Genomic DNA, 17,913 nt, shown 5'->3' with positions numbered 1-17,913 from the left:
CTCATGGTTAGTGCGCTCGACTCCGGTTCAAGTGGTCCGGGTTCGGGGCCCTGGCCGGGTACATTGTGTTGTGCTCTTGGGCAAGACGCTTTACTCTCACGGTGCTTCTCTCCACCAGGTGTATAAATGTGTACCGGCGAATTTTTTGGTGGGGGTAGCCCTGCCCCCTGGTGGGGGGTAGAATCACTTCAGGATGACTTGGGAAAATCTAGATTTTTATACGCAGGGTTTTACTGTATTGTTCTCGCCAATAGAACATAAAACTCATGTCTTCAAGCTAACGTGTAATTTTATTTTTATCGCATGGACGAGAAATATACACAGTAGAGATTGAAAAGCGGGCTTTAATACAAATACTGGGTATTAATTCCATCAAAAAAGGCGGGAATCTTGTCTTCGCTGCTGTATATGACCACTCGTGTTACATACGAAAATACGCCACTCGGTTCCCGAAGTATTTGTCGTGTTGATTCTTCTGCCGTCCACGTAATAGGGTAAATATCCAACGAGGCGCGTAGTGGTATATAGCGTTTACTATAAAAAAGCTACAATTGCTTAGAGGGGCACTTCATGCTAAATTTGTTGTGTCTAGGTCAAAACTAGGTAAAAATCTAAATTAGTGCTTAAGCTCACACGTACCACATAAAACCCATTCGTGTTTAATTTTTGGCGCCTTTTTGAAGACGGACATCGTCTCCAAACTTGAAAAAAACTGGCCAGTTTTTTCAAGTTTCAATCCGTTTCTATCCTCTCCATCCTTGGCTGCAAACAAGAAAGAACAGCTTCAGTTCATTTCAATGGTTATTAGTAACAAAACTACAGCATTATTTTTTGATCTTCGTTGATGCAAAGACGTCTTTTAGTGTTTTGAAGTTTGACTAAAATAGCGTCAGTGATATTGCCCCTTTAAATTGTCTAGCTCAGTGTGGGGGTCGCTCGGTTCTCTCGTTCGTATATAAACCGCGCTTCAAATGCGCATTCATTTCATTCAACGAGTCCTGGGCCCAACAGATTGGCCTGCTCCCAGTTGGTTGCAATGCACCTGTGTCGCGGAAGTCATGAGTCCGAATCTTGTTGGCGCCACCTGAATTTTTCAGGCGCTCGGTTTTTCCCACTCATCTAGCAATATTGTCCAAGAAAAAAAAGATGACATTCACAGGAAAATTTTGTTTACCCTCCATAGCCGTAATTTTGAAGTGAAGTCGTGGCGTCAAAGGAAAAACACTATTGAAGTTTTGACGTCCTATTCCATGACAACCAATTTTGTGGTCCTAAACAATCAGTTCTGTGGTCAATCAAACAATACGCCGCGGGCGTCGCTTTAAATCCTCCAGAAAAAAGACCTCACGTGCTTGCTAGGTAAAGGTGTGCATTCTAGTGTGACTTGTAATGTTTAAAAAAACGAGCAGCAGGGTTTTATCGGGGTTCAAAAACACGAGGCGTAACCGAGTATTTTTAGACCCGATAAACTGAACACGTGCTGGCAGTATTAGCATACAAGAAAAACAAGTTATGCCATATTGAATACTAACGAGCAGTGTTTTATCAGGAAATAATGCTCATGCACGTGGCATTTTATCGGTGTTTTGATGGGCTGTTAGGTTCATAAATTATGAAGGAGTTTTTGAAGGCCATTTATTCCTTTTCCGATTCACAGGAAAACTATGATAATTATGGTGAGTTTTCTCCTGAACCTCAGCGGTGGGGCATCTAAATTTTGAAATTGGAGGGTCATACACGAGCAAGAACGCCTGTAAGGTGTACTTTGAACTAGTCAACTGTCTTTCGAATTAAGAGTTGCTTTTGTGAAGGTGACGTCAGAAACTACTGCAGTAGTCTGGATACCACTTTGCACCTGGCCGATGGGCTGCCGACAATTTTCGCGCCAAAATAATCCATTTTCTATTTATGACTTATTAACTCTGTTTCTTTTCCAATCACGCTTGCGCGTGGTAAATTGCTAAACGAATCAAACATCAGTAACCGAATACAAAAATTTGGTTTTATCAACGGAGTTGATAATGTAAATTGACCACGGTGGTCAATTTACGTTGTAAATTTACATTATCAGCTCCGTTGATAAACCAAATTTTTGTATACTACTTCCCCACCGACAAAGCACCACAATTTCTTTAGAAACTACCCCCTTCATCGGTAACCGAACACGAGATTCGAGAACTAACTTACGATGTATTATCTAATGATAAACGCTGTTTAGATCTCACCTAACTCAATGAAACATGATAAAAAATGCTCTTATCCTTGGGCTAAAGAAATATATTTGGTCATGCAGGAATAGTAAAAGAAAATACGTAGACCCCAATATGGAAATGTATTTCCAAATACATTCACAACTAATGTAAACTCTTACTTCAAATTGAAGCGACAGTTTTGGATGAATATTATGTTTATTACTTGACAGCCTGCAGAAGTTTTAAAAGCACAAGGTAAATTTGCAAATCATCGTTGTAAATGTCACCGAGACTCTCCTCTATAGCGACGCATTAGTACTAATAGGTCTGTCTAAACCGGACCTAAAATTTGAGTATGCAAATTTCTAAATGCAGGTAAATAGTGAACTACTTTGAGGACAAAAGCGACGTTTAAAGGGCGAACGAAAATTAGGAAAGTTATATTCTAGCGAAAGAAAGCTGTCGGACTCGCACGTTTGTAAGTCTCGTGCCTTAGTGACAATATTAATTTTTGTCTCGTATCGTGAAGGCACAGAACTTCAATCAACTGGACGGACGCTGGACATAAATTGTCAACTTCCAGATGGAAAATACCGCATAATTTAATGGGTTGCGTTTTGTAATATTTTCGTGACTAGAAAATCTACTTTGGTGAGGGAGGAAAACTTTCTCACATAATTTCTCTCATGAGCCTCCACAGAAGTTGTTTTCAAGTTGATCACAGTACAAATGGTTACCTCAATGGCGGTGTTTCCAAGAATTGCGCGAACCATTCGTGTAACGCGCGCGGAAAGTACACAAAGCCTTGTATTCAACAGCCAAAGATAATGTCACCTGCACTGAATGATTCGAGTCCCAGAAGAAACTTCGTTTCCTCATTGTCGATTATTTCGAAAGGCAAAGTCCCTAAGATCGTTGTTTTGCCGAGTATTGATACAGATATTGCGGCGTCTTCGGTGAAATCAGCATCGCATAAGATTCCGGTCGTTATAACTGGGGATAAATCTTCAAGGCGAGCAGCAAAGCGCTTGGAAGGACAGAAACCCCAGACCAAATATATCTCCTGCCTTCACACTTCGCTAAGCACCGAATGGAAGAAGGATAGTCTTGAAAAGGAAGCTTCTTGTGAGGAACATGAAAAGACGGATAGTTTTCAAGAAGGGAATCATAAATTGAGGATGAATACAGCGTATAGTATCTCTTCGACAACTCGAAAAACAGCTCTGCTGTCTTGCAGCGGTGAAAAAGTCGACTATAGCCGGGACTTTCGTCGCAGAGAAGAAGAGAAACGCATCTCTTCAATTCATCAAATTATTAAAAAACCTACTAACATGGACAAGCAAACAGTACGGATACAATATCCCCCTGGCACAGGGAAGAGTTTCACGATAAAAGATACAGCCGTTACCGATACAAAACGAGCGGACCCGAATGCTACAAATACTGTTTCGTCTGTAAGCGAACGGAATGTGCGACGAGGATTTCGCGCTCGTATGCTTCCGAAAACTCGCTTTAGAGTGAAAATTCAAAAATGCCACCACAAGAGTGTAAATATCCCGGATTCGTTTTATTGCAACGGCGACAAGGAAGGAAAAACTGTTGCGAGGTCGAGTAAAAGCGTTTTTGTTCAAAACAAAAGCACACAGCGTTCATTTTCGGTTCAAAGTTGATGTATTCTACGCTTGGCTGAGTTTTAACAATTTCTGTAGCGTGGCTAGGCACAAGTACAGCAAGTAGGAGTTAAAAATGAACAAACTTCCAAGGAATTGTGTTTGCTCGTAAAGGTTGTAATTTTACTTGCAAATTTTGTCCTAAAATTCGAACTTAAAATTTGTGTCCATTAAACAAGATAAAAAAACGCTTTTTGACCTTAAAAACTGACAGGTTTGTTTTTCCAAAGGAAACAGCAAGAGTCAAAGCCGGAGGGGAGCTAGTTTAATTTATGATTAAGATAGTAGCTAGCTGATGAGAGACTAATATTTTGTTTCGTTGGAGCGTTTACTTTCGCTTTGCAGGAATGAATCTTCAAATGGAGATCGTACAAAATAAAACATTCGAACGTCGCCTAACTTAATAACTTCTCGACGAGTGCCTCCAGGAAAAAATCTGCTGTCCTTTTTTTCTCTTAATAAACAGAGGAGAAATCAACCTTGCTTCTGTAAGACTACAAATTTAATCTCGCCTTGGTATTATTTTGTCCACGTTGAAACAGTTCAGACGGGTGCATTTTTCATCACATCTCGATTTCTATATCAATGTGTAATTTCCGTTTGTAAATTTGATCGTTAAACACTGTTTTATTGCTGCATTTCCTGGCAAGATAAATATATCTCCTCGGTGGACTTAAGTACGGCGATTTTTGGGCAAATAAATATCGCTGTTATCTTCATGCAAGAATATCACCCGCTTGAACTTTAATATCCAGACGTCAACTACTGGAAAGGCAATTATAACTTAAAACACTAATGGACCAACACCGTTGAACGTCAGAATTAATGATTAGCATATCATTGCCAGTTCCCCAATCCAACCGTGGGTCCAATATTGGAACGAGTTTCTCACAACTGATTGCATAAACCGTCATGTCTGCTTGTAGTAATAAATGTGGTTGAAAAACACGTGGAAAATTCGTGTCCTTTTTACTTAAGCATATTGCTTGAATTTCAAAAAAAGGTGCCTCAGAGAAGGTTTTATTCGGGGTTTCTTATCAATCGTCGAATTCATTTCCTTTATCTCTAGGTCGCAGAATTTGCGATTCTTTTCTGCCTTGGATCTTAAACGAATTGAATCAATAGAAAATTTTACTAATTGCGACTCGATTACGTTGTCCAGTTGTTAACGAGAACTTCGTCCAAAAATAGTATTTCCCGTTATTGTAATAATTTCGTTATAACCCCAAGTCGCTCGGAATGGAAAGTGTGTATCAACATTGCAGGAATAAAATTGATATGAACCGTGTGGTTGTTTGGGAAAGAAATTTAATGTTTCGTCGGATTCTCACGTCCTCTACACAACCTCAAATTTCGTCAATTCACGTCGATAGGGAATTTAAGATCTACGACGGCGACGTCGACGAAAACGTCTTTCGCGATTATTCCATCTCGTTCACGTCGTACAATGTGGGCGAAGTATCCTAAAAATAAATTGGTACGAGCGGTTTCAGACTGAAAATAGAGAATGAAAGATTCTCTGTTGCATGCTCACGTTGTCGTCAAAACCTAAAATTTAGTGATTTCACGTCGTCGTCATGCAGAGAACCGCAAAAATATGAGCTAAAACACGTGCAGCACGATTATTTATGCTCTTTTAACCAATGATATCATTGTTTTGTGGCGTTTTCGTCGACGTCGTCGTCGTAGATCTTAAGCTCCCTGTTGTCAGGACGAGGACGGCGAAGAAATGTACCAAAATGTAAAACGCACGTGCAGGGCGTGCAGAGCTTTTGTTTTTGCTCATTATACCCATCGTTTTGCGGCGTTCTCTTAGCCGTCGTCGTCGTCGTCGTCCTCATTATTAGGGAGCTTACGAAACGACAACGCCGACGGCAACGACGACGCTTCAAAACAATAGGTTTAATGAGCAAAAACAATGGCTCTGCACCCTCTGCACGTGCGTTTTACATTTTGGTACATTTCTTCGCCTTCATCTCCAAAATGACAACGTGAAATGACCAAATTCAAGGTTCTGTGGAGGACGTTAGTACATGATGATGAATTTTCAGCTCTCTCTCTACGCTTCCAACTCACTCATAGCAGTTTAATTCCTCGACAGTTACTACACATTTTTAACGCGAAACGACATGAAATAGTTTCGTAGTGATATGAATAATGCGAACTTGTATTTTTAAATGAAGTCCTCGTAACCGTCGTCGTCCTCGTTTCGTAAGCTCTCTAATTAGGTTGTCTAAAAATACTATTTCCCGTTATACTATTGTAATAATTTTGCCATTACTGTACTCCAATTCGCTCGGCATGGAAACTGTGTATCAACATTCCAAGAATAAAATAGGTGAGGACGGTGTGGATATCTAGAGAGAAAATTTCAATTTTATCGCCAACGTTCTTACGCCCTCCACATAACTCAAATTTGGTCAATTCACGTTGTTTTCAGGGCGAGAACGACAAAGAAATGTACACAAGTGTAAAACACACGCTTTTGTTTTTGCTCGCAAGGCCAATGGTTTCATCGCATTCTCGCGGCCGGCCTCGCCGTTCTTGCTTAAGGTCAACTTTCATCATCATAAGGAAAACTTTCATCATCGTTAAAGCGCCAAAATGACTTTGGAACATCTCCTCTTGTTTGTAATACATTGTGACAGAGTATGTCGATTCTGCGAAAAAGAAAAAAACAGCTGTTTCAATGGTTGAATTTTATAGACGAAATCACACCAGAAATGTGGACATTGAAATGAAACTTTCCATGGTGCTGTTTATTTATTCCGGGAATGAAATTACTATTTTGTCAGTCTTAGATCGTTCAAACGTTCGAGTCGGAAGTAAAAATCTTCAAGTGTGATCATTCAAATTGTTGCTTCCGAGCAGTACTTTCATGTGGTACGGTTTCTTTCGTTGTTCAAGGTGTTTCAAAATTTTTAGTTTGTGGACAAATTGATAACGTGTGACCGTTCAAATGAAAGCTACTGAGTTGTCTTTTTCTGTGGCATTGTTTATTTTGCTGTACGTATAATGTAGCTTTTGAGTCCGTTCTAAACTGTGGCCATTCAACTGAATGAAGGCTACTGAGCAATACCTGTTCTGCGGTGTTGCGGTGTCTCTCAAATTTCACGACTAAATAATCACTATTGCGTCATGATTATAGAATAACGTCACGCGGGAATTTGGTGTCATAGCAAAACAGTGCTCAGTTTATTTTGTTGTACAAGGTGGCCATTTGAAACTGTGGATGAAATGCTAAAGTAAGACCATTCAAATAAAAGCTACTAAGGAGTTCTTTCCTGTGGTACTACTAGTGATTCCTTTTTTCACGACTATCAAGCGAACGACCACACCCTTGAACACTAATAATAATAATAATAATAATAATAATAATAATAATGATGATGATGATGATGATGAACTTTATTTAAGTTTCTGGGCACTAATTAGTGACAGTACAGAAATCAAATGAGCTCACAGCAAATCGTATGTTGTCTTTTGCGGAGAGGGGAAAACCGGAGTACTCTGGAAAAAACCTGTCGTACCAGAGTAGAGAACCAACAAACTCAACCCACATATGACGCCGAGTCTGGGAACCGAACCCGGTCCATATTGGTGGGAGGCGAGTGCTCTCACCACTGCGCCATCCCATGCGAATGCTACATAGAAAAACTCTGATTGTTTGCATTACCTTATCTTCCTGTCGTCTGCGAATCTGCCATGCATAAATCTCAAGTTTTTGCCGAACAGTATCACACAGACCGCACCCATCCATTGAAAGCACGTCTTCAATCTCCCAGGAAACAATTTGTAATGTTGCGGCTTTTGGTATTATTTATCAATTGCAAGTGATTTACCTTATATGGATGAAATGGACGGAATGACCTGTGTTTCACCAGTCGTGAAAAACGCCGAACACGGAACAAAAACAGTCAATCTGCTTAATATTGTAGTTTACTTTACTTGAGAGAACTTGACTCGCTACGACGCGAGTTCCATACCGGACTGACCACTTGATTACGTATCGTCAATTTTTACGCGATGCCTATTTGATTTCATATCGTGTTGAAATCTACCCGTTCCAGCCTGCTGAGAGGTGAAGTCATGCTGAAACAAGTGATGGTTCTTCGTTTACATGACACTGTTGGTATGTCATACCGGAAGTGAAATTCTCGTTCCCGGCGGCACAGAAACCGGGGTGAACTCGCGCCGGTGTATGACTCGTTCCGGTATGACATTTTCTGTTGATATCATGTAAATGTCTGCAGAGCCACAAGTGGAAAGCGGAGTGAACTCGTTACGGGACGAAAGTCGTCCCGGTATCATCATGTAAACACCCCCTTGCGATTCAGTGACACAACATAAAACACTCGACTCTGAGAACGATTTCCGCTCATGTTGTCGAAACATCGGTCAATGTCACCAACAGCAGTCGTTCTGATGAGTACCCTTAATCGGACGATCTTACTTCATCAAGTTAAAATCTTTGGTCCTTTTCCACACACAGATCATCTAGACTCCAAACTGAGGGAATGGCAAATAAAGCAAAACTTCAGTTGGTGTGTTCTGTACACAGTGGACAATATCACCACATGGAAACCAAGAAAAACACAGACAACCCAAACACTTCAGGCGACCGGCAACTTCGCTGCATTTCCGCTGCATTTCCGGCCGGGTTGGGCAAAACACCGAATGCGAGCCAATGCTACTTCGCGGTCGAATGAAACCACATATATGCAAGAACTTTACCTTGGGAAGGTCGTGGTGGAAAAGAAACCGGATTCTGTTGAAAGGCATCTTCCGTTTATCAAGAGGTATTTAAACAACTCTTTATTCCTTCATGACGTTCATAAATGCTTTATCTTAGCCATACTGTTGCCACAAATGCCATAATTAAATTGCCCAATTTTGATGAGTTGAACACGAAGACTCGCTATAGAGTGTGTTCACATGACGTCACGGACGCCATGTTGGAGGAATGAAACAAGGAAAACAGCGGCTTACGAACATATTTTGGGACGACTTTTCCGTCGCCACATTCTTGACGTTTGTAGCCATAAAACAATGTCTATTGCTCTTGAAACACTTGCTTTATGCCACGTTTCACACTTTGAAGCACACTTCTCCAGGATAATGCGGATTCAAAGCAGCAAAGAGATATTCTTTTCCTTGAAGAATGTACAAACAGCGCCATTTTGTCAGTTAAGGTTACTAGGACCCAGGTCACGTCCGTGACAAAAGGAGGCGGTTGCTAAGCTCCGTCCAAAAAGTGGTCCCAAAAAAATTTTCTGCCAGCGGCCATTATGTGACCTGGTTTGATGGTTTTTTGTGCTTCCATCATAATGTGTTGAGGTCTTTTTTTGACGTGCTGTGTTTGCAATCACATAAAGGGAGAAACGCGACCGTCATAAAAGAACCTCACCACCTAAAAATGTAAACAGCACGTCAAAAGAAGACCTCAACGCACAGCACGTAACCATCAAACCCCTTGTCTCATAATGACAAAACCCCGAGAGGGGGGGACTCCCATAAACACAATAAAAGCAAGGTGACACACGTTAACACCAACCCGGTGTGTTGGCCAAACGGGGTTGGTGTTAGCGTATGTCTCGTGTCGTGTCTTCACGGCAAAAAAGCCACATTTTTTGATGAAAATGAAGAATTTTCTGAAAAAAAAAAAGCTCGGCAAACATCGGATTGCAACCGACAGGAGGCGAAACAATGAACTTCCGATCACTAGTACGCTTGCTCTCAAAGTGAGCTCTTGGGAGACTGTTTTGCTGCTACAGCCGATTCTCGTCCCCAGAGCACTCTGTGTCTTTTGGTCACGAGACTTAAAGAAACAGAGGGCTCTGGGGACGAGACTGATGGCTACTGTCCGGCGTGGATATCACTTACTGCAATGGGTGACTCTTTACACACCATCAAAATGTCCGATTATGGCAAAGGCCTCACCTTGCTTCCAGGTTTAGAGTTTTCCCATCTTTCGGACTTTTTGACCATATCTTTAAAAGAAGGACCGGCTTTCCTCTCCAACCTCCCTACCAAACACGTTAGAGAGCTTTAGATTCTAGGACGAGAACGACTACGAGTACGAGATTTTCTCATTAAAACAGCGAGCGCGCGCAAACCAGTGTCATTTCGCGGGAAAAACGTGATACCCTCGTCATTTTAGTACGAGGCTTTGCAATAATGTCGTCGTGTCAAAACAAGTCAACAACAAGGTAGTAGTTTTGGCATGTTTCGATCAGGAAAAGGCTCAGTTACCAGGAATAAGAATGACTGAGCAACCTATGCTGCTAACACAGAGTAAGACTAATCGTCCGGGCTATAAATTTTCTGCGTCATTTATGGATTGCTCATGGTTCTCGGATTGGAGACTGGGCCCTTTACTCTGATTGGTCTTTGCAATACAATAGGTTGAAAAGGCGGCTGCTCGCTTCAACATTTGTTGTATGTTAAAGAGAGAATGTGTGCTCGAAATCAAAACATTCTTTCAACAAAAAATGTTGAACGAACGTCATCAAACATGTATGCTGCACGTTCTAACATTGTTGATCCAACAAATGTTTTATGACAATGTTTGAACGTGTAGCCGGGGCTTTTAGAACAGTTTGACTCTCCCGAACAAGTATTTCACCGAAGATTATCGTTGGGTGCCCGTGAAGCGTTTGAGCAACTTTCGGACGTTTTCGTATTTGCATCGGGAAAAGGTCGGAGGATATCGGAGATTGAGAAACTTACCATCCGAGTTGCTAACATCCGAGAAGCACCAACAACCCAGCCTTGCCTTAACGTTGTTTTGGAGGGGGGGAAAGAGACTAATGTTATGGCTTACTTCATGCAACAGAAATTTATTCAAACATGTTGTATCAGAAACATACCAATTTGTTTTTGAAGGCCGTGTGCTATACAGAAGTCAGCTTCACAAGTTTAATAAAATTCTTGAAGTCACTATCTCTGCAATTTTGAGACTTTGAATTTAGGAAGAACTTGGTTCCTGAGAGAGAACTTGATGTTTTTGACTTTTATTAAAAGAATTAGTCCTTAAAAGGAAAAAGATATTTTTAGATCACCGGAAACGTTAATTTAATCGAAAATAACTGCCTGATATGTTGACATGTTCATCAAGGAAAATGATTTCCTTTTTACTAAATTGACTCTTGTAGAGATACCAAATTCTTGCCCTACGCAGAAAATATTGAGCTTTCTTTAGTTAGTACTTGGATTAATCACGAATAGGGCGATGCCCGTGGATAAGAAATACTTTTCCACATAGCGTAATATTCATTTCCCGCCATTCTAGGGCGGCGGAAGACACGTCCCTCAACGACCGCTCCATATCTAGAGCCCAGATCTCTTTTGATGTGTTTGCGTGCAAGGTCACCGCGCCAGTTGAAGGTGATTGGTGCATTCAGCATCGAGGAATCTGATTGGCCAGAAGATTCCACACACACACACACGCCGGGTACTGTGGTGATTGCAACCTGTCTGATTTGGAAAAAAGGGCAGTCGCTTTGAGAAAAAAATACATTCAGCATGTGCAGGTGCACTCCTTTTCAAATTTTGTCTGTGCTCAAACGCCTGCGACGCACTCAAGTTGAGTAGCCGAGAAAGCCAGGAAATCTTAAACTCTTCTGGCGGGGAAGTTCACCGGCATTACGTTAATTCGTCTTAATTGCATTGATCTCTGTGATTTTGATTTCTTTTTTTCGTGAAGTGAACTCGCTTGTTAAATACTTAGGAAAGTTTCGCTGGTTATAAGTGAATCAAAGCAGAGCGAAGTCCTTGAGCACTGAATTGTGCGTGAAACATGTAGCAAGGCACGTGTCCCTCTTTGTATCAGTTGATTTGATCACACGATTCTAATACATTTTAATGTATCACTCTCTTCGCCAATTGCGATTTACGATTCAATATCGTCTCCTTCCGCCAGAAAAGGCGGCTTGTAAAATAGCGTCGTTATTGAAAAGCAAAAGTATAACTCCCCTGACAGTTTTCTCAGAAATGGCATTGTGCCAAGAGCCAGTACTTTCATATGCCAAGAATTTCGGTGAGTTGATGTGTGACCAATATCTCTCTTTCGCTGCCATTTGATTTTCGAGTACTCAGTATTGGATGAGATATCAGCGCGTATTTCAGCGTTGTGAATTGTCGCACGCGTTTATTTTTGTCTTCACCGGAGTTATTTCGGATGTGATCAATTTCTGGTTTTATGGCGAGTAGAGTGCCTCAGTTATAAAGCATTCGGTTCCCACGTTCATTGCGACAAAGACTCTGCGTCAGAGATTAATTAATTAATCGAATTTCAACGTCCGCAGGTGTAAACTCAATAAGGAAGAGGCAGGTTTATTTGTTTTCAAGTTTTCCTCAAGGCTGTGTTTTGGGCAAAGACCTTCCGTGTCAGCAGGTATGTCATTTGTTCGCTTAACACAGTGATTGCTTACGGGGGGCATAAAAGCAATTCGCCGTAAAACGTGCGCTTAAATTCTATCAATAAGGTTTCGTTGACTGGTAGAGGATGTAGTCGAGTTCGCCCCAAAAGAAAGATTTTACGCTCAAATGTAAATTAAAGTGTGTAGCCCTCTTTGGCCCTCAGTAATGACTGGTTGAAAATGATTCCCAACGAAAGATACCTGGAAGACACTTGCACAAGGCAAGCAAGGTACATGCTTAAAATGTTGAAACCACGTGTTGTATAATTTATTTCGAGGACTGCATTCTTGTCATTACCCAGATAATAAGGCATACAGGATTCAGTGGGAAAGTGTTGTTGAGCGCTTAGTTCAATCGTCAACGTTGTTGTCTTTCTGCGTTATTAAAGCGATTTCGTTTACGCGAAACAGCAAACTTTTCCTGTGAACTTGTCTCTCTATTTTGAGAAGTTGCTTAACTCAAATTCACCTTCGACAACAAAATAAACAGCGCCACAGGAAAGTACTGCACAGTATAGGATTTCATCCACATAGTCAAAAGTTAAAACCATCTTAGTGTACAGCACAATAAGCAGCACAAGTACAGATCGGTGGCTTTATGATTCGAATGGTCACACTTTAGGATTTCATCCACAGATTGAAGAGTTAGAAACTTCTTGTGCTGCAAAATGCACAGCACCACAGAGAGCTTTTATTTGAATGGTCACACATTGGGATTTCATCCATAAAATCAAAAGTTAAAATCATCTTGTACAGCACAACAGTTTTGCACGGCAGCCATGTTGCATGGCAGGAACAATAGATTCTTTTTCTTATGGGAACAAGTGTTCTTTCTAATGCAAAGCATTTTCATTGTTCCTGCCATGCAACATGGCTGCCTTGCAAAACCTCTGTAAGAAGCGCAGGGACGGCTCAGTGGCTTTCATTTGAATGGTCACACTTTAGGATTTCATCCACATACTCAAAGTTTAAAACCTTCTTGTACAGCAAAATAAACAACGCCACAGAAAAGAACTACTCAGTAGCTTTTATTTGATGGAGAGTCACACCTTTAGATTTCACCTACAGACTCCGAAGTTAGCACCATCGTCAACAAAGGAAACAGCACCACAGAAAAGAACAGCCCAGTAGCTTTCATTTGAATGGTCATACTTCATGACTTCATCCACAGTGTCAAACATTAACCTTATCAAAACAGACGCTCATATTTTGCTCAACTCTGCCGATCAGAGGGTTTGTTTAAGAAGAGTAAATTAATGTTCTCCAACACGTTTCAAATATTTTGAAGCTTATGTTACAACTTATATTTTACAGCTTATATTTCCGCACTCAAAAACTCACTTAGCGGGGACAGAATCAAATATTTGAAATAATGTTTTAAATATAGCGACTTGAAAGGGTTAAAAAAAGTCACATATCCTATTTAAATGCTTTAAATCCGACGGCGTTTCATGGAGCCTCGTGTCGGAAAGAAACTCTCGCTTCATCTACAATTTAAATATGATTCCTCGGTGCGTTCTAAGAAAACAACGAAAATTTGTTTTCCCCGCAGCTCATTTTTTCTCGTGGTGTTTTCGGCAAACTGCTTTATGACTTAAGAGAAACTTCCGGACTCAATTTAATTCACTTTTGAATTCCCGTTTTAAGAAAAGCCGATAATTGTCGTACGCTCAGACCACTGTTCGTTCAATATAAGTTAAGCTATTTAACTTATGCTTTTAATACTGTCTCCGGCGGGTTTTACGTTTTTAAATTATGCCAACGGGAAAGTATGCCAGTAGCCTTTCGGTTTTTCGTCGAAAAAGATTGTCGCGTTGTCAAACCGTACACTTCAAGACATTCGCGGTCATTCTCAAGATCACAGAATAATTTTGCACTTCTCGTTCATCAGGTATTGTCCTTTATTTCTTCTTTTTTTTAGTTATTTACTTTTTGTTTCCTTTTTTCCCCATTTTTTGTCATAAAATTACTTCTTCACTGTGCGTAGATCGAATGGAAAGCCACTCCCTACTTGAACAGAGGGATTTAAATGATTTCATTGCATATATTTCTCGCCAAAAGTCCGGAACTATTTTAGCCTCCTATCATTCAGACGTTTTTAATTCTAAGCTTTTTTTAAAACAACAATGATTATTATTTTAATTTTCCCGGAAGCTTTCAAACTGAAAGGCAAGGAACGATTTTTACCTTTCAGTCAAAAGAGTTCGTGCTGTTGATATAGTTCGTTTCATGAACAAGTCAGTTAAGGAAATAACAAATCTTTGAGTCGTCTATGTAAAAACTATGCATTTATCAGCAAAGCTCAACGCTCAGGCTTTTATTGGGAGACTTTGATGTGGGGGGTCGGGGGTGGGAAGAGCAACTTACCCCTCCCCCGTCCTCACTTCCATCCAATGTTTTGGCACTTGTGTTCTGGAAGTTCCTTCTTTTCTTTACTTTTTCCTCGCGATATTTTTAATGTGTGCGCGAGATTAGTGCAAACTATTTTTGCCGTGGCACTTTAAAAAAACAGTTATTGGTCCCAAGTTTACAATCAATGAAGTTTGTTTGGAAATATAATAAAATTATGCTTGACATGATCGACAATATCGTGTATTTTTGTCGTGGGCAATACGAACTGTTGCGCACTGAATAAACACACGTGGCCAAAGCGATTAGGTTACGTTAAGTTCTCTGGGGTCAAAAAGCGTCTTCGAGAGTAATTGCCTTTCCATTAAGTTAAAAATAAACTGCTATTACTAGTTACAGCTTTCTGACCAACGTGGTGCCATATAATGGTCTTCAACGCATGAAGAAACAGGAATTGCGGGCGTAAGTGCCAGAGCGCACGTGTAAAATGCACTTCTTAAAGAAGAATTTAAAAAATGGTCAGGATCTCACGGATGACCGGTTCAATTGCTTTTCTTGAATCGCTGATTTATGAACTACTTTGATTCTTGATTGGTCTCTCTTCGAGATTTAGTCCACAGGTTTGAAAATATTTCTGGATAATTAGAAATAAGCCACACAGACAGTAAATGTTCACATATATTTGTTTGAGCTAGTATTAACGACCGATATGAAGTGGCTTTAACTTTTCTATTCCCAAGGGTGACCAGTATGTGAATCCTCCTGCTTGATATCTGTAAATAATAGGCCAAAACAATTAGTCAAAGTCAAACACATTCCTTTCATTTTTTTGGAAAAACGTGAATTTTGGCCATATGTTTGTCGTCTTCCGTAAGACAACGAGGCTTTCCTTTTGTCAGAACTGCCGACCAGATCCGTCAGTTTGCAAAGAAAATGCAGTAATTTGAAGGAACACTTGCATGATAATCCCTCGCATTGGCTTCTGGAGGAGTATATATCAACCTCGAAGTGTGTTAATTTGAAGTTGTTGTAGAGTTAGTCCTTCCAAATGCCCGGCCTGGCCGGTCAGTTTTCTGAGATGAAGAGCGTCCAAAGTCTCTCCAATGTAGAGAGTATCATGGCGGTAAAGTTCTCTCTGAGATTGCAGTGGCGCTCTACCAACCTGGGACAAATTTCAAGCTTGAAGTGTCAATGCGATTGGATAAAGGGGTTTGGTTTCTAAGGAAATTGCGGTGCTGCGGGGAATTGAATTCATCAACTGGGTTGATATCGTAAATTGACCACCGCAAAGAAGTTTCAAGCGTTGCCCTTCGTCAGAGCAAACTGTGAAGTGAAGGTCTATCGAACAAGGTTTCAAGGTCAAGTACGAAATGAAATACTTTGTAAGTGTGCCACTTTGGCGGTCTCAATAACTGTTACCCAGGATTGATAGCTATTTACTGCACGACCTCTTTGTAAGCGTTACAGAGTGTCCTCATACCTGCGAAAGGAAACTTGAATTGATGCTTCATTTCCAAGACTAGAAGACCGATTTTGATCTCGTTATCCATCCGGTATCGGAAAGGAAAGGAAAGGAACTTTATTTATAAGTGTCTTGTCTTCTAGCGCTAGAGCACCCATTTGGGACACTGTAAACTGAAATCAACAAATTGTCGCAAATCAAATCAAATCTTGGTTGTTTTCGGGAAACGAAATGCATAAGTGAACTAGCATCCCCTTTACGGCAAACGAGTTAAGCTGTAATATGCTTTTTTGCCAAAAATCATAGAAACTTGTCCGTTTTTAGCTTATTCCTTGCCTGTTAAAGGGCAAATTATTTCCAATCCTGCCACATGCATATGAGTCATAGTGCTCGACGCCATCTCGAAAAGTACATGCTCGTATCCTCAAACTTCGGTCCTATAAGATTGTCAGTTTTTTCCGTACACTTTTCCTTTGTTTCCAAAGCGACTGTCGAATGCCTTCAATAATCTGAGATTACTACTGGTGAGTTTGTCATAAGAGAAGCGATCCGGAGAAAAATGATATTCCAACTTGAAATCGATAAAGGGGATGGGACTTCAGTGCTTCTAGAGTCAAAGGGATTCGTTCATTTCTCATCCCACTTAAAAGGTTTTCTGTAGATAAAATCGTTGTCAGAGTCAAGTGCATGCTTCACCAGACGGAGACAGCCGTCGTGTATAGTTGTCTCATCTTCCGGATCTCGGTGTTGGGCGATCGGAGATTGATGTAGTATGTTGTATCGTGGTCTCTGTCATGGTATTGAGGTTGTTTACTGCGAGTGTAGATAATTAATTCGTTAAATATGTAGTCACCGAGTATTATTATGAGAGAGTTTAAAAAAAGTTGAAGGAAAAAAGAATTTGCGTTGAGCCTTTCCCGATGATTTCACTTCGTACAAGGTTTACGATTGAATCGGAATATCCTGTGAATGCGGATTAGTAAGAAGGACCGGCGAAAAGTCGTGCGTTAACGTTCTCGACTTTGGAATTCCTTTTACGTTGTGTTTTTTCGGAGTACAGCAAAGAAATCTAGCGAAATGTGTAAGACAAGAGCAGAACCATTCTTTTTTTGCTCAAAGAACCTCCAATAGCTATCTCCGTTGTTGTCTTCGTAGTGTTAAGTCCCAATTTTTTCTATCTTGTTGAATTTTCGTCGCGCTTCTAGATCTTGCTTCTCCCCCACAATCTGAGACTCAGGAGCACGCCATTTCTGATATTGACATAACGGTTAACCCCAGATCTAATTGTGAGAGCCTTGTTCTTATATCATAGTTCCCTAAACTCCCTTTTGAATAGTCCCCACGCAGTTAGCGAAGTACATGATCACGTTTGTATCTCCACGTCTCTTAAGGATAAATTTCATCGCGTGACCGAAGTAGCGTGACGTGAGTGGTGACTGGAAATTATTTGCAGGCAGTAAACAATTGACTTCCTGTCTTCAGCTGAAGTATTGATGAACCGGGAACGTTTCGTCCGTGACAATTACTTAAGCCAGATGAATTGTCTTTAAAATAGAACCGATTTATGTTAACATGAAGAAAAATACATTTGTAATCATTTGTGGGCTCCGACTGGACAATATTACGTTTAAGCCGTTCAGCCTTCTTGAGATAAAAAGTTAAAACTAAATATTTTGCTGATAAATCCAACGGTAGAAAAAGTATACATGATATTTATGTTGTTCAAATCAAGGGCGAAAAAAACAGCAACCGAGTTTGTCACGCAACTTTTACAGCTCACGCACGAAATGTACCACAATAGAGTTTTGCAGGGTAGCCAT

At 40.5% G+C, this 17,913-nt stretch overlaps 2 protein-coding genes across 8 annotated transcripts in view; both read left to right on the top strand.

Annotated features, from left to right (window-relative positions):
• LOC137973445 (steroid 17-alpha-hydroxylase/17,20 lyase-like) overlaps window positions 1-17,913 on the top strand; it is a 43,553-nt gene that overhangs the window by 14,677 nt on the left and 10,963 nt on the right. For 2 of the 7 annotated variants that reach the window (XM_068820262.1, XM_068820263.1), the window contains exons 3-4: window positions 8,355-8,661; window positions 12,169-12,257. The gene's annotated coding sequence lies outside the window, so the exon portion shown is untranslated. Of the gene's footprint in view, window positions 1-7,944; window positions 8,077-8,354; window positions 8,662-11,791; window positions 11,901-11,983; window positions 12,066-12,168; window positions 12,258-14,048; window positions 14,174-17,913 lie in introns of those variants that run through there. The other 5 variants (XM_068820264.1, XM_068820266.1, XM_068820265.1 and 2 more) reach the window with 5 other exon arrangements.
• On the top strand, window positions 2,410-4,761 carry LOC137973446 (uncharacterized). The gene has a single exon (XM_068820271.1). It carries the CDS (start codon window positions 2,879-2,881, stop codon window positions 3,860-3,862), a length of 984 nt encoding a protein of 327 aa, XP_068676372.1. The 5' UTR covers window positions 2,410-2,878; the 3' UTR covers window positions 3,863-4,761.

This window comes from Montipora foliosa, chromosome 10 (assembly GCF_036669935.1).
Source record: "Montipora foliosa isolate CH-2021 chromosome 10, ASM3666993v2, whole genome shotgun sequence".
In the NCBI taxonomy this organism is placed as follows: Eukaryota; Metazoa; Cnidaria; class Anthozoa; order Scleractinia; family Acroporidae; genus Montipora; species Montipora foliosa.
Note: the sequence above shows the minus strand (reverse complement) of the source record. Positions and strands in the feature narration are given on the sequence as shown.

Excerpts from the sequence above, each read along its gene's own strand:
- LOC137973446 (XM_068820271.1), top strand. The coding sequence starts at position 2,879 with ATGAGCCTCCACAGAAGTTGTTTTCAAGTTGATCACAGTACAAATGGT.